Source organism: Chiroxiphia lanceolata, chromosome 20 (assembly GCF_009829145.1).
Source record: "Chiroxiphia lanceolata isolate bChiLan1 chromosome 20, bChiLan1.pri, whole genome shotgun sequence".
Classification (NCBI taxonomy): Eukaryota; Metazoa; Chordata; class Aves; order Passeriformes; family Pipridae; genus Chiroxiphia; species Chiroxiphia lanceolata.
The window spans coordinates 4,446,684-4,463,325 of NC_045656.1; the positions used below are offsets into that span (position 1 = coordinate 4,446,684).

General features: G+C 44.8%; 1 protein-coding gene across 10 annotated transcripts in view; it reads left to right on the forward strand.

The window, feature by feature from the left end:
* Nucleotides 1-16,642, forward strand: part of COL26A1 (collagen type XXVI alpha 1 chain) — a 181,524-nt gene that overhangs the window by 49,335 nt on the left and 115,547 nt on the right. For 9 of the 10 annotated variants that reach the window (XR_004360511.1, XM_032707748.1, XM_032707749.1 and 6 more), the window contains one exon: nucleotides 534-637. Coding sequence is in view for 9 of the 10 variants with exons in the window: in XM_032707748.1 (XP_032563639.1) it covers nucleotides 534-637 (104 nt within the window). In the remaining variant the exon portion in view is untranslated. The remainder of the gene's footprint in view (nucleotides 1-533; nucleotides 638-16,642) is intronic. The other variant, XM_032707751.1, reaches the window with a different exon arrangement.

Sequence of the window (16,642 nt, forward strand, 5' to 3'; positions counted from 1 at the left end):
TTACAGATGGGGAGAACTGAGGCACAGGTTAGCCAGCTGGAAAAAAGCTCCATGAGGATCACTGATTGTTGTCATGCTGATGTGTTGGCAAACCCCAGATAAGAGTGGTGGGAGAAGGGAAGACACGGAGAGATTGGAAGCTCTCTCCGTTCTGTGTGAGGAAAGGCTCATGCCAGCCTTTGTTCAATGTCAGAGAAATCCTCGTGGAGGCAGAGTGCAGGAAAGAGTCATCACCTCTGCTACCTGCAGCACCTTGGGAGTGACAGTGTGACCACAAAGCCACACTGGTGTTACCTGGGAGGAGGTGTGGGGCAGAACCAGAAGGGCATGAGGGCTTAAGGAGGAAAATAAAAGTTGTTGAATCAGACCCACACTGTAGTAAAACATCACTCTTATTCTGTGTGACTATTTTTGTGCCTGGGGGTGGCTGGGTGCTCTGGAGATGTATCCAGGCAGGAAGATGTGCTATGGATTAGCAGCAACACCACCCTTGGATAGGTAAGTGCATTCCACTGACTCCTTGTTTGTGTTAGTTACAGGACTCTCATCAGGCCCACGTACAAAATGTCCTACAGAACTGTGACCACGCTGGAGTGGAGGTGCTGTCCTGGCTTCACGGGGAGCAACTGTGAGGAGGGTGAGTTATCCAGCAATGCATCTGCCCTTATGGAGCAGCAAGGATGGATTGGCTGGGTTGAGCTGGGTTTTGGTCCTTAATTTGCCCTATGCCTCTCAAACAGAGGAACAAATCACTTCTTCTCTTCACTCCCCATCGTTATCTGAATGTCACACACAAGCTCTGGAACACAGACCACACTGAATGTCTGCAAACAGCCCTGAACAGGGAGGGGGAAAGAAATGAAGAAATGGGTACTCAGGGATGACCTGAGTATAGATGTGCTTGTGCTTGGCATCCCCATTGCACAGTCCTTCAGAAAATACACTTTCTCCATGTTTCTGTGTTATCTTCTCCATGTTCCCTGTCATCACCATCAGTTGCTGTAACTGCTGAAAGCTGGTCCCTGAATGGCTGCTTCTGAAAGTTTTATGCCTGTAAGGTCTGGACGTAAATTATATGTGTTCCCAGAAAGCTTTGCATTAAATCAGCACCTCTGGTTTCCTTTTCCACCTGCTCCCTGACTTATGGGTACAACACTTAGGTTGCACAGTGCATGTGAAAACACACTTCTGGGTTTGGCATTTGATCTTTCACACAGAGGAAAACAGAGCAGGAAGTAAAGAAAGTATTTTTATTTTTTTTTATCGTAATAGACAAAAAGGGCATGTTTTGCATTTTGCTTCCTAATGTTTTCTACTTTAACTGTTGCTTCTGGGGGTTTAAAACAATTCCTGCTTCTCTATCAAGTCTCATGTTTAGGCATTAAAGCATCTGCTCAATCTGACATGAGGTTTCATGGTTTATGAACGGGGGGAACTAGGCCTTGAGTTTTCTGTCCATTTGCATCAGGTCAGCACAGCCTGTCTCTGGCAGCTGAAGGGTCATTGGGGTGTCCAGCACTTCTCAGACTCTGCTGTTTGTAGCTGCACCTCGTTTTCTTTGTGCTGTGATATCTTAATGCTGATCACACAATTTGGGCAAATCTCTAGCTAGGAAATAGTCTCCTTACAGTCACAGAGAATGATGGTTGCAGACAGCAGCTCCCTCCAGGCTGCTGAGGAAACAATAGCTTCCCAGAAGCTCAAGAAAAGCCTTAAAAAGTGGCAAAGCTGCCCTAAATTGCAGTCTGCAGGAGAGAGCTTTGCATTTCAACGTGCTGCTAAAAGGAGTGAGCCTGAGAAAGAGAAGCTGCTGTGTGCAGCTTGGAGTTTTACCTGCTGCTGCAGGGGACAGGGGAGCTAAGGGTGGTGGCAGAGCTGTCACTTCCAGAGTAGCTGCAGCTCAGGGTGAGAGGACCTGCCCAGGGACCTGGGGAGCCCTTGAGCAGAGCCCGCTGGTGCCTGTGGGTTTGGACAGGTGTGAGTAATTCCAGCTTAGTGGTGCAAAGGAGAGAATCCAGCTCCCTCCTGCAGTGCCAGATCTGCCTCAGCACAGTCCATGGAAATAAAAAGCCAACATAAGCTTGTTTGAGCAAGTCGGCAGCGATCTCACAGGAGCAGGTCTGTGGAACGAGGTGACAATTTTATGCAGTCAGTTTTCAAGGTGGAACTGTTCTTCTGGGCTTGGATATGGTCTGTGGGGTGTGAGCAGAAAGCCAGTAGCAAGCCCTCACTTTCATGTGTGAGATTCTTTTTACCTTTTTCTTTTATTTTTCTTTTCTCTCCCTAAAACATCTGGTGCTACTGACAGTCCCATACTCTTGAAATAAGGAGAAAAATAAAGAAGTACCCATTTCTAGTACAGCAGAGTTGTGCCACTTTTAGTTTCCAGTGTCAATACTGCTGCTAGTGGTGTGCACAGCACCTTGAGCTGTCCATCAATTCTAAAATGGAAGCATTTACTTACTCCTTATGCTAATTCTTAATGTTAGTGTCACTTGGAAATGTAAATAAAAGAGGCTAAAAAGAGCTTTTTGGCAACCTGATATAAAGCCTTTTGTACTTTCTGTCCTCTCTCCTGCTACAAGTTTGGTTCCTCTGAGAGGGTGGGATGTTTACATCTGTGTGAGTCCTTCCTGGAAACAGCAGACACAAGGAAACAGGAAACAGAAAACTAAACTAAAACAAAACAAAGCCAGTGCAGTGGTGAAGCCACAGTGAATTAGCAGGGTAGAACTTCAAAATACCTTCACTTTTTTGGTATTTAGTTAGATTTCTTCTCAATATTTCATGTCACTTGGATGTACAGTTGATGCTCTTGCAGCTGATGTGAGGTAGGTATGGCTGGAGGCAGAGTGGACCTGCATTATTTTTAACTCACCTTCTTGCTGTGGTGCAAATAATCCAGTTCTCTGGCAGTCACTGTTCTCCATGTGCCAGCAGAATGGCAACTACAGTGGCTCTGGGCTTCCTCTGCAAGAGGTCTCCTGTTTCCAGAGACTGAAGGAAAACATTTTCCTTCCCAGAGAGTCCTGGAATAGCAAGGTTACATTTTCATCAGTAGGATGGACTAAGCCTGGAGATAATACATTGATCAAGCACAGGGGAGTTCTGGGAGTTGTGTGTGTGTGGGAATGGCTGCAGGGTCCCTTCTTCAGACTGATGGGGGCCTTTGCATCTTGATGCTTGAGAGATCTATAACATCTATTGATTTTTCCTTTTAATCCCCAGGGAGCAGGGTTAATATTTACTCCTTTTTTGTGCTGTTCTGAAACACTGTCTTTGGGGCAGCCAGTGTAGCATATCTGGAGCATAGATTATTTTTACTAGCTGTCCTTACATCAAGTCTTCCTTGTCCTTTGAAAATTTATTTCTTTTAGCATTTTATGAGGGAAGACAGGACGGGGAGAGGGCGAACAAGGAGGAAACAAGTCAGAGAATTTGCAATCATTCAGAGGCTGCAGTGCAGTTATTTCTGACATGCTCCTCTTGTGATCTCCCAAAGGGCAGGTCAGCTTTCCTTTGCTCAGGAAGCAGTTCAGTGTGGATGTCTAGTCCCAAAGTATGACAGACCTCTGATGGGACTGACTTGCTGGAACACACTTTCAGAAGGAAAGCCCCCCCTCCCACAGTGACATCCTGTGCTCTGATAGAGCAACATGTGAAATGCAATTCAGTTATTAAAGTGTCTCCATCCTCAGCTGATAAGTTTAGCTTGAGACAGCAACCACTTAACTGCCACCAGCTGGCAGGCACCTACATTAATGCTGAGGGCTGCACATTTTCAGATTTAAATTATCTTGGGAATTTAACTCTTGCATTGGAGCTGATAAAGAGCAGCAGCATCTGGAGGAAGCCCAGCTTTAGAAGTGGATAGAGATTTTGCTCTCAGAGGGTTATTAATTTACTGAGGTGGGGATGGTTTCCAATCTGTTTCCTTTTTTAAGCTGACACTGTTGGGGCTTTCCTCTCTTCCCTTCATTGCTTTCCCCTCACCCAAAGGTGTGTCAACACTTGAAAGGTCTCCAGTTCCTTCACTGGTTTTGTAGAACTGTGACCAGCTAGTTGAGTTGATAGTTAAAAATCATCAGTTGTACCAGGCCTTCCCAAAGGGTTTCTTGCAACTTTCTTGGATGGAGAAAGAGACTTGATGCAAACAAGTCTGCTGAATATAACTGTCACTAGATGCTAACTTTTATATTCCAGTTTCAGGGTTTTTTTTGTTTTGTTTAAACTGGAGCCCAAGCCCAGGACAGGAAATGAATCCACTGAGCCACCCAGTCTGCTGACTGCTGATATAAAGAACATATGGATGAGGGCAGTGCAGAGGTGAAGTGGTTTAGTTGTTGCAATCATGCATCAAGCTGATTGATTTGAATCCAAGATGATGCTGACATTTCAACTCAGCCTTTTTTTTTTTTTTTCTATATGGCTGAAAGTTCAAAGGCAAGTGCAACCTCCTGGGAGAGGAAAAGTGTCCCCAGCAAGTTCAGGGGCTCGGTGTGCTGCCCTAGAGCTCTCCAGCTAGGCAAGGTCTTATTTCACTTTACAAATATAACATAGCTTTCTTTCTTGTTTGTTTGTGCTGCTTGAATTTGGGACAGTGGCCAGTATCCTCTTTACCCCAGAAGTAGATTGATGGTAGACAGCTTAGCTGTTTGGGCACGAAGCAGCTCCCAGAGCAACCTCAGCACCTCTAAAGTGGTGCCATTGTGATTCCAAGTTTACTTTTTTTCTTCTTTCTATATGAATAAAAGTAGGATAGGAAATTTGAGCAGCTTTGTTCAAGTTTAATTTGATAACTTCCTTTTTTTTTTTTTTTTGTCCTTCTCCCTCTCCTCATTTCAGTTCTTGGAATATTTTTATCTACTTCTAATAACTATTGTTTGCATCTTATCATCCTGACATTTTTCAGATCTCTTAGATTCTCACGTATTTATAATTTTCAAAGCAGTATAAAAAAATGAGGACTTTCCTCTTGGTATGATAGAGTGCAAAAACCCTCTTCTTTCTTACTGCTGGTTCACCAAATTTCTTGGTCCCAGGAGGAGAGATGCAGAACAACACTGCCAGGAAAATCTCAAGTGAGCAAATGCAATTATGAGACAAAATTTGATGAGACCATGATCAAGGACATCAAAACAAGAGACTTGAAAGTTTGGAAGCCCACTGAAGGGCTCTAGGAGAAGGGGTATTCAAAGAGGTGCTGATGGGACCTCACTTCTGCAAGTCTTGGTTGAGCTGTTAAAACACAGAGCTGTCAACATATGTGGAGATGAAATGTGAAGATTATGGAGTAACATTTTCTGTGATATCACAGTAGTTCTGTTCAGGAGTTGAACCTGTGTTTTTTCCCTTTCTCAAGTTACTTCAGTTCCTTCTTGTTTCTCCCCCTTCCCCACAGCCACCACTTGTGAGTGAGGGATTTCAGTCTGTGTATCACACACAGCAACTCCAGAGCTGCTGCCCCTGAACTGTTTCATCTTGCCCTTAGAAACCAAGAAAATCTAAGAGAAGGCAATGGGAGTCAAGACACATTGCACTGCCTGCAAAATGGCTGCAAAATCCTTGTACAGTGATGTTTTTCCACTTGAGTCATAAAGTAAAAGCTTCCATTTGAACAGTGGAATTCTCCAGAGGTGTTTTTCTCGGTGCTCTCTAGTTCCCTGGGCAGTTCTGTGCTGCAAATGTGTGGCAGACTGAGGTTCTTTCCCTTCAAGTTTGGATCTAGCATGGATAGTTCTCTACTAGAGGCTGCTGCAGTAATTCCTGTAGCGAAAAGTGACTTTGTTCTCATTTTGACGCCTTTGAAAACGAGTCCTGCATTCGGTTCCACAGAGCATATTTGCTTCTGAAAATATCACCTCATGCCAAAGTTTAATGTTTATTAGATGCAACAAGTGAATTGTGTGAATACATGTTCCAGACTATTAAGTGCAACCTGAATTCCCTAATAATTATCTAGTTAGTAAGTAGGTGGTAAAATGTGATAACTATCTCTGCAAACCTACCTTCAAAAATATTTCATGAAAAAGCATCAAAAGACGTTGATGACCCTTGATGGAACTGCTGATGTGTGAAAGTGGCTTTCTGAGCACTGATGTTTGTGTACCTGGAGTACCCAGGTATCTACTCCAATATTTTATTCCATAACCTCCACCTCCTGCTGCTCCATGGGTTACACCTCTTCCTGCTCGTGTTTCTGGTGACCCCTTCAACATGAAGGTCCACCAGAAGCTTCCCAAACTACCCTATGATGTGTCACCCAGTTTCCATCCTCTCCCATCAGTGTTCTGACCATTCAGCAACCTCTGGCTTCAGGCACAACGTGTGTCACCCTTGATCAAATTTTTTGAGGAGTTCCTGGAGAGTGTGGTCACTGTTGGAAGTATGTGCAGCCTGCTGAGAGCACTTTCTGGCATCAGTGATGTGTGACTACTTGAACAATTTCTAAGTGTTCATCTTCTCTTTCAATACATGGTCAAAAAAAAAAAATCCCTGTCAGATTTCCAAATATTTTGACACTGCATTCCAGCATCTGAGTAGTTTCATTTTTTTGGACATTTCTAATCTGAGCAGGGAGAATTTTATTCAGCACCTAATGTCAAAATATCTGAAGTGCTAAATATCTGCAGATGTTATCTTAACATAATTGGGAAAGCTGTGTGCTGTACCATTACATTGTCCCAAGATTTTTTAGCTCCCATCCAATTACTGTGGTATGTAAAGAATCCTTTTTATTTTGATAAGCTATTGCTTTGCTTTCCCAAACATATTGGATGCTTTCTGCTGTGTGTTTCTTAATTCACAACTGGGAGACACACCTGTTTATAGTGAATGACTTTGCTATGAATTTCCTTTATCTCTAATCTGGAGTGTGCATACCCTTCCCTGGGACAGGGCTAGGCCAGGCTGGATGGCACCTGGAGCAACCTGGGATAGTGGAAGGTGTCCCTGCCCATGGCAGGGGGTGGAATGAGATGGGCTTTATGATCCCTTCCAAATCAAACCATCCTGGGACTTTGTTAGATTTGTATAAGCACTCTTAGACACATCTCTGGTGATTGATTAGATATGGATAGTTTTGCATCCAAGGAAGCTCCTGAATTACTTGGGATGAGAACTTGGGAGATGTGGGTTCTGAAGAGCCCACACAAGCTCTTGACAGTGTCTTCTCCCTTTCATAATCCTGACCACCTCCTTCAACCCTGAGCTTATCTCATGTAGCTGTTCCTTTCAGAGCTCCTGTTCTCCCCCAAATTATCATTTGTTTCCCATTCATCCTCACAATGATGAAACTTTTATTTGCTTGAGGCCATTAGAAGGGAGTTGTTTTTTTTCTCACATGTGAGACTCTCATTGTTACAGCCTTGGGAGTTGTTGACAGTGTGGTGCCCTCTGGAAAAAGGGGGATGTGACACGTTATGCTGTCAGTCCTGCAAATGCAGTTAGTACCAAAATCAGGGAAAACATTCTCCTGAAAAACTCCACCCTATTCCTCTTTTCTACAGACCTTCCTGTTGGAGGTGGTGGTGGGAGGGTGGGGCTGTGTTTATACCAGAAGGTAGGAATTTTTGGAGTGTACACTGTCATTAGCATAGGAAGAGCTAAATGAGAGCAACAGTTTCTAATTGGTGTCCACAGTTCATTTTGATGCCTTTCAAGTGAATTATAGATAATAATGGAAGAAGAATCAAAACCACCTGCTGGAGCTGTTCCTGAGCTTCCTTGCTGCCTTAGTGACTTGTTTGGGTTTTATCAGGAATAGGAAATGAGGCCTTTAATGTGAAATGCCCACAGTTGGAGGGGGTGGCTATGAAAAGTATCTTTCCTTCACTGACTTCACAAGGCTATTGCCCATTTGACCAGCTGGTTTGTATTTAATTCTTGAGCATAACACTCATGAAATTACAGCTCCTCCCCACTGATTTTCAAGGGCTTAGTTATGAAATGTGTGGACTTAATGTTGCTGTCAAACAGCGTTGAATGGGATGGTTCCTTGAGGAAGAAGTTACTGAATTTGTTCCAGGAGAATCCTTGAGTGGCCCAGCAATGCCTGACTTGCAGAGTGCCATCTCTTCTCTTATGAGTGCAGTGATTTATTTCCTTTTAGTTGTCCTGGATAACTATTGAGATTGGTTTCATGTTTTGTAGAAGGTGAAAGCAAGAGGTAAGCATCAAATTCCCATATTGCTGAATCCTAGACTTTATTCTTACTCGATTCCTTATTATGAAATGGGGAACCAGAAGCGTTCCTCCAGATAATTTCTGGTGGAGTTGGCTTTCAATTTAACATGGAGAAGTGCGAGGCAAAAGCAGGTTCAAGAAGTGTCATTCCTGCATCACCCCTTCTCTATATAAAGGCAGCAAAATGGTACCTTCATGTGTATGTGTTGGTGCTCCTCAGAGAGGCCAAGTTTCAGCATTTATTGTAACTTCAGCATTTTTACTGCTAAGTTCCTGTGAAAGCCAGTCCTAATTGTGCTGCACAGCTGAGCCCCAGGATTTTAATGCTGTAAAGGGTGTGTTGCATCTGTGAAGGGAACTGTTTGGATTGGAAAAGAATATCCCTTTTGTAGTTGATGGCTTTAGAATATGTTGTGTACTTTATTATTTACCTGTTTGTAAATAATTAGATTGGTTCACTGTGGTTAGCAGTTGGAGGAGTGTGTTATACACAACTGTTCTAAAAATGCCATAAGTGGTAGTCATTTAGGGCTAACTCATGGTTTTCAAATACTGGACAAGAAGTAGGTATAGACTCATTCCAATGACCTCATACTTGTGATTCCAAGGAATTTAGGAACTGATTAAGTGTTTCCTATACATGCAACATTGCAAGATACCCTGATTGTCACTGCATTGCAAAGAACTCTTGTTGGGTGGGTCTTTAGCAACCTTACAGGTCTGAAATAATTGAAGGCTGGTAAAAACTTGCTGGTGGGCTTTCTGAAGAAATCAGCTTTAATTTTATGTACCGTCAGATAGATTTTTTTGAACAACATTTAACAAAAGACTTCGTCAAAAGGTGTATGAGTGAAACATCACTGTTTAAATGGGTTGTAGTAGGTCCCTCAACCACCAAAGCTGGAAAGACTCAGGAATGGCTCTGAAAACCCCCTATCATGGAGTTCATTAAGAATGGATAAGCTTTATTCTGCCCTCATAACACATGCTTCTTGCTCGGGCTCCTGATTTGTCTCTCCTTGCATAGCGCATCCAAATCCACAAGTAACATGCAAGTTTGCATTTCATTTTGAGCCCAGCAGGCATAAGGCAATGAGGTTACAAGACCTTTCCAAGTGAGCCTGGAGGGACTTGTTGGCTAGAGTTTGGATTTCTGGCAAGCAGCTTCCTCCAGCTCTCTTCTGTAATAAACCCAGGGTTCAGTCCCCGGCCTCTCGCAGATACCGAGCACTGTTGCGTGTCTCTGGGTAATCAGTCACTGCACAGGCACAGATGTTTCAAGATGCACAGCAATGGGTGCAGCAGAAAACAGAGGCAACGTCAGGGTCATGCTACAGATGCAACCACAGCTTCCATGTGTTCGTTCCTGACGGGGGAATTCCTGTAACGTTTGCGGTTTTCTGGTTGCTAATCCCACCGAAGGAGGAACGCGAACGCTAATCACGCTCGTGGCTTTGCTAAGCCCTGCAATGCCATGGATGGCTGATGCCTCCAGTGCAGGCAGATCCAAGAGAAGAGCATTAAAATAATAACAGAGAGGGGTGTGGGATTGCCCAAGACTTCCATTAATTTGGGCAGCAATTCTAACAAAGTCAGAAGGATTTTAGAAATACGGGACTAGAAGATGTCCTAGTCCTTACCTGGTTGTGGAGGTACTAAGAGACGGCTGAAGAAACTCCTGCATTTTCTCTTTTCCTGTAAATGAAATATACTCAAGCAGAAAGCAGACCCAGACAGCATTCAGAATGTAATGCTTCATTTGTTTGTACATAATGACTTTTGTAGCAGTAACACTAAAGATGTCTTTGGCACGTATCCACCGTGGGGAATGCAGGGCCTGTGTTCATTGCTAGGTGGTCCTTCATTGTAAAAACCTTGAGGGACATCCAGGGCAGATGGGCTTTAATGAGACTGTGTCCTGCTGCCAGTGACTGTCACATGTGGCTCCCCAGGCCAAGCACGAGAGGTTTCTGTTGAAGGTGTCGGGTCTTGTTCTCATGGAAGGAGAGTGTTTCTTACAGCACAAGCTGTAGAAACTGCTGTGGTACCACTGAGACACTGATGGAAATTGTGAATGTCTGGGTTAATTAGTTCTTCTCCAGTGGCCAGTTTGGGTGGGAGATACAAGTGTGGCTGTTGTCAGCCAGTGTTTCTTAGCCTCAGTGGCAGAGAACTGTACTTAAGTAACAAAAGTTCTGGTTTTCTCTTTACTGGTGGCGAGAGTTGTTAAATCCATGTGCTCCCAGTACTTGTGTAGCAATGGCTCAAACTCCACTCTCTGGATTGCTGCAGGGCTCTGCTCTGTAAAATATTACAACCCATTCAAGAAGGGGAACAAGCTACTCCTAAACTTGGCTTGTTTGATCTTTTCAAACTTAGCCTCAAGTGATTAAGCAAACAGTGTCTTTTCAAGCATTCTCCAGTTGTATTATCTGCTAAACACATCTCTCAGTGTGATCTGAGGGATGCCTTGAACATTGTCCTTCTGCTGTGTGTTTGCTGGTCCTTGTGGTAACATAAATAAGCAGTTATTTCTGTTGCATCTGGTCTGTCTGGGTGGGATACAGAGGATGGGTATTGGTTTACGTTTAACGTTTAACATAAACTTGAAGATTCTTGCTTTTGTCTTAATATTAGCACTCACAGCAAGACAGCAGCTTTTTATTAGCTACACAGGAAAATCAGCCATTCTCCTTGCTTTGTGAGTAGTTCATTTATAGCATGATGTGTCTGCACAAAGGTATCATTCTTGCCCTGCCCTTGTCTTAGGGAAGGAGAACCTCTCCTAGCAGTGGTAGTTGGGATAGTAACCATAAACCTGTGAGCTCCTTACAGAACAGCATCACAAGTTCTTTCACACACTTAATAAGGAACTTGTATGAGTATTTACGTGGCTCCATTAATGCCTAGTGGAGACTTTTTTTCCAGAGTGAGTGTCCTTTGGCACACAGCATTGGTTTCCTAGACCTGAATAAATGTGAATACTGTAAATTCTAGAATATAAACCTTCACCTTGGAATCTGTGTTCTGCCACAAGTTCTGCTGTTAAGCTCTGGTCTTTGTTGATTGAAGCAGGAGAGACAATAAAAATAAGTTTCACACTTCAAACTCATTAGAAGCTGACAGGAGTAAGAGAGGACCATTTTCCTGAAGTATATCAAAAGCTGATTATTTATCAGTCCTTTTCCCTTGGAATTGGGATGACCCCAGAGTGAGTTCCTATCCACATGGTTTTGTACCTTGTTCACATCTCAAATCAGCAGAAACTCTGATCTTCACCTGGCTTTTTATTGCAGCTTGTAGGGCTGTAAATGTGAATATGCTCTGACAGCAAACCCTAAATCAACCTTTGGTCACTGCAAGCTGGAACAATTTGAAAACCTGTGTAACTTTTTGGCCAAACCTGGGCTGATGTTCAACATCTTTAACGAGATCTGGAGCCAGAATAGCCCTGATGACTTCAGACTTGCATTATAAGCCAGCTGTAGACCCTAATGTACACTCAGGTTGGGACAGAGGATGTAATGGGTCAGCTGCACCGTTTGGGCAGGAATGTGCTTGCTCCCATGGGATCCACTGAGCAGTGGTGTTCTCAGGGCTGTTTTTACTTTGGCACTGACAACCAGTGGCCACTTTCTCCTTCTTTTCACCACTTCTCCTGAGCACCAGCCATCCCAGGGCAGTCTTTGCCAGCACTTATCATGGTTTTCCTTTGCTTCTCAGCTCTCACCATGGCATGAACAGTGTGACACTGAAATGATTCCCAGTTTCTGAGAGGGTGTTGGAAGAGCTAAGAAATAATCAAGTTTTTTCTGACTACTGCAGATGACAGAGGAGAGTTGGACCACTAATACTGATATAACAAAACTCTACAGGACCTGTCTAGAAAGGAAAGGTGTTTTTATCTTAATACACATCAGTATATTGATTCTATTCACTCACATTCTTGTAACTGTGAGCACTTGTGGGGATTGGATCACTTGAGACCTGGAGAAAAAGGGACAGTGATTGTCCTATCTGCTGTCTTTTGGGTCTTTCCAGACTGGTAATGAAAGCTGGATTTTGGACAGCCTTTTATGACTTTTAGATGTCAGCAGGATTTACCTTTTGACTCAAAAGTTTGCTTACTTCACTGTCAATAACTATTACTCAAGGCTGCTGCCTGTTGTCTTTTACCTCATTCTGGGTATTTTCATGGCTGCAGTTTGTCTTCCCACGGAGGTAACAGGAAGGAGCACAGTGTGTGTGACCTTCATTTGTGTTTCATTCTTACCAATTCTAGCATTTCTGTCAAAAAAACCCAGCTGGCACTTGGAACAGGTGAGTGTTGTAGGTCCCTTCCAGCTGGGACTATTTTATTCTAGGTAAGAAATAATTTCCCTGTGTGTGACACACCTGTGCCTTTTGAGATGCATGTTCTGGACTGTGAGTTCCATCCAGAGCACCTGTAGATCCAGGTTTCTCTTTGGGTTGCCTTGGATCTGACAGCGTGGGAGTTTCTCTGTGTTTGTTGCCACAAAGACAGTTTTGATGTGCACTGAAGCACCTTCCTGTGGGCTCTGATCCCAGCTCCTGCTCCTCCTTGGCTGGCTGGGGTATCCAGCATGTGTGTGAAAACAAACCGACCCCAAACCCCCCAAACCAAACCCAAAACATCACTCAGCGTTCAGGTTGCACAGTTTCCCCCCTCATTCCAATGCCTGAATTCCACTTCATTGATGCAATAGGATGCTCCAGGCCATGTTCTCCAGGGCAGGGATTGCAACTGCTCATGTGATTAAAGCCCCTTGGCCAGCAGCCCCATCATGGCGGGGTTCATTCCTCCAGTAAGAGTGGCTGGTGCTCGTTAACCAAGCCGTGGTTCCAGATTTTGCAGCCTTGGGATTTCTGGCTCAGTAGTGAGAATCCTCTGGTATTTGTTGTGATCCCACCTGAGCCCCACAGGATATCTGGACACGGGGCACGGAGCAGGGCCTGTGTCAATCTCTGTGGGCACACAGGAGATATTTTATTGCCTTTGCTTGTCTGGCTGCCCTTGACTCTCCTAATATGAACCATACCAAAGAAAGCTGCTGAGAACTGAAGATTATCTGTGGTATTCGTGGCTTTTAGGAAGGGGAGTTGGTTCAGGGTTGGCTTTTAGCATTTGCTAGGCCTTGTCTCCTTGACAGAAAACAACAGACTAAAGCGATTACCGAGAGCAGCTGCTTAGAAGGGGCTTTGGGTATTTTTTCCGCTTTTGCTGACCTGAACCACAGCAATTATAAGTTCTGGTTATTGTAAACTTACCACAGAACACAAGGCATACCTTAAAATGATGTCATGTCTAGACACGCAATTCAGGTATAAATTATGGAGAGAAAGTAGCTTGTTCAGTGGTTAAACTGTAAAAATTTAACAAGATATTTCTGTGTCTTTAGCCTTCACTCTTGCATACGTATTTCTTTACCTCTTACCAGGAGAATTCTGAGACTGCCTCTTAATTTTTTTGTGTTGGGAGATGGAATTTCCTCCCCGTTCTCCATTTCATTTCCTATTTCTGCCTCGCTGGGTCTCAAGGGAAGCAGTGTAGCCATCTACTCAGAGTCCAGAGCTAGGGAGGAAGACTCTTGGGTCCAGTCACGACTCAGGCAAGGTCACACAAGTATGGCAACCTTTCCAAGATCTGGCTTGCTCTTTTGGGTAGCTTTGTTTTATGGGGTGGTAGGGGAAAGAGAATTCTGCTGTGGTGCCCAGGTGCCTGATTTTTGACGTACTCACTATTTTGAGTCTCAGCAACATCCCTGTAGTCCCTGGCAAGGTTGTGTGGGCCTTTATGTTTGAGGATAAGTTGGATCCCATTTACAGCAGGCTTGTCTAGGTGGTTTATGTGAGCTGGATTTCTGTCTGGAGCCCCTGCTCCAGCTCTGCAGGGGAATGGTGGGGACAGCTGAGGTTTTGGGCAGTCTCAGGGTCCCTGGGACTCAAGCCTGGCAGCCCCAGGGGATGGGGTGGCTGTCACGGGAGCTGCTTAGAACAGCTCATGCACATCCCTCCTGTCCTGGCCACCAGCAGGTATTTGGGTAGAACTCCCCTGCTGACAGGGCCTGGCTAGTCCAGGGCTTGTATTAAAATCCAGCTCCCCACGCTTGGCCTGGGCTCCGTGTCACGGGGAGATCGGAATTGCTGGCTCCCCACCTGGTGTAATCCATACCCTCCAGGTACTGCCATGAAATGCAGACTTTGGAGATGGAGGCTGGAGGAGGCCTGTTGGGTTAGCAAGCCAGTGCAGGACTATTCTCTGTAGTGTATTCTGTTGTGCTTTTCCTGGCCTAATTACACAGTCCTCAAGTGAAGGAATTTGGCAAGAATATTCTTCCGCTTTAACTGGTATTTGGTCTCAGGTTCCCTTAGTAAGCTCTTTCTCAGTCATCTCCATTATTGCAAGCTGCCATCTAGAATTTCTCTCTGTAGATGCCTGTTGTGAATTTTGCTCCCAGGTCCAAATATGGTGCCTCTTCTTACCTGAGGAGCATCTTGCTCTCCCCAGACTTGTGGTCTGCCATCTGTGTGTCCTCTCAAGAGCAAGGATCTGACTCTTATCACACCTGGGCCTCTCAGGGTCTTTTTTAACCCACAATCACATTGTTTTGGTTCCTGGAAGCTTTCTGTGCTGCAGATCTTTGGAGATAAATGTTAATGCTCAGCAAGCAGGGATGGCAATTGATTCCATAGGAGTTGTTCTGTTCCTGTTGCCATGGGGACAGTTTAGGAATACACTGAAGAAGAGTTTAGCTCTATTTTCAGCACATGCAGCAATGCTCTTGTTTCCAAAGGGGCACATGTGACTGCAGTCACATGGACTTGAGGTGTCCTCTCTGGCTGTTGGTGTGCTGGGAAGGAAAGACTTTTCCTTGGCATCCATGAACTTAGGTAGACAAGCTCTAAGCTTTGATTTCATTCCCAACACCAGGCTTTTTGTTAAAACAGCAATCAGGTCGACTTTCCCCTGTGCCATATAGATGTCAGCTCTGTTCTGGAACCATGACTTTCCTGTCCTAACCACATCTTTGTCCAAAGAAAGTCTCAATTTGCTCAGGTCTTTTTTGCTGTCCTGCTTTTCAGGATCACAGCAAGACTTGTTTTCACTTGGATGCATTTATATCCATTGTTTCTCATGGCCTCTTTGTCCCTGCCATCAGGGAACGACCTTTTTGCTGCTGTTTTTGTCTGCCCCCCCCCCCCCCCCCCCCCATGCTACTGTTTGCAGAGCAGTGTGTGGGAGGTGAACACAGGGTGTGTCCTGAGAGGTGCCCAGTGTCCCCCGAGGGACTAATGCTCAGTGCAGAGGGTGGACCAGAGACAAACCCTGTGGTGGTTGTGGCTGAACTGCACCACAGATTGTCACAACACCTTCAGAGATCAACACACAAAATGACTGTCTGCAGCAAGGCCATGAAGTAGATGCTGCCATTGGAATACTTTGTATTAAGAGCACTGGAGCAATTAAAGCTCCCACTGCACCCTTCCAATGCATTGCATAGGCTGAGGTGGCCTTAGGGCCCCTTTTCAGCTTTTGATGGAGTGATTGGTTTTGTACATGCATGTCTTTTTCCTTTTTTTTTTCTCTTTAATGGCTATTAAACATAGGAGGAGAGTGTTATTATGGCTCTGAGTACTGTCAGCCAAAGTTTCTCCTCACTTCTGCTTCTAGGATATCCACTTGCAGTGTCCCAGTTTTCCCTGTTCATGGCTTTTTAGAGGTTCTTTTTCTTTCATGAAACTCTTGATCAGTTCAAGTACAAACAGATGGAAAGCAGCAGAGATCCAGCTCCATAGCAGCACCCAGGCCAGGCTCTTAACTCATCTCAAGTGTTTGGTGCTCAGGGACAGGGGCCACAGCCAGGAATTGCATAGCCTGGGGCAGGATGCTGTATGTTCCTCCATGTGTTGTCCCTCACTATTCCCACATTTTTACCTCTCCCTTCACCTCCCTTTTCATCCCACCTTTCTGGGCCTGCAGTGTAGTTTCACGTTCTTGTTTGCCCAAGTGGAGCTCACTTCCTTCCCTGCAATATTGAGATGTCCCTCTCCTTGTCAGGTCCAGGGATAGAAGCTACAGGCTCAGCTGGCACTTGTCCCCTCCCTGGGCAGAGGGGACAAGTGAAGGGAGTGAAGGCTGGTGGTGCATGGGAGGTGAAAGTTATGGAGAAACAGTTGGTGCTTCAGGCAGGAGTTGTCTTGGCACCCTGTTCTGCTTATGGTGTTTAGGGAGTGCTCTGAACAGAGGAACAGTTTCTTTGGGTAATGGATTCTGGTCCTGCTGCTGAGTGTGTGTTGTCAGAGCCAGCTTCTGTTGTTCCTGGAGTCTTTTCTCCAAATGCCCACAAGGCAAAAGCTGCAATTGCCATAAGACATTGTCACTAATGGCCCATCTTGCCTAATAGGGCTGGTTTTGAGCCCACGGTCCCTGCACTGC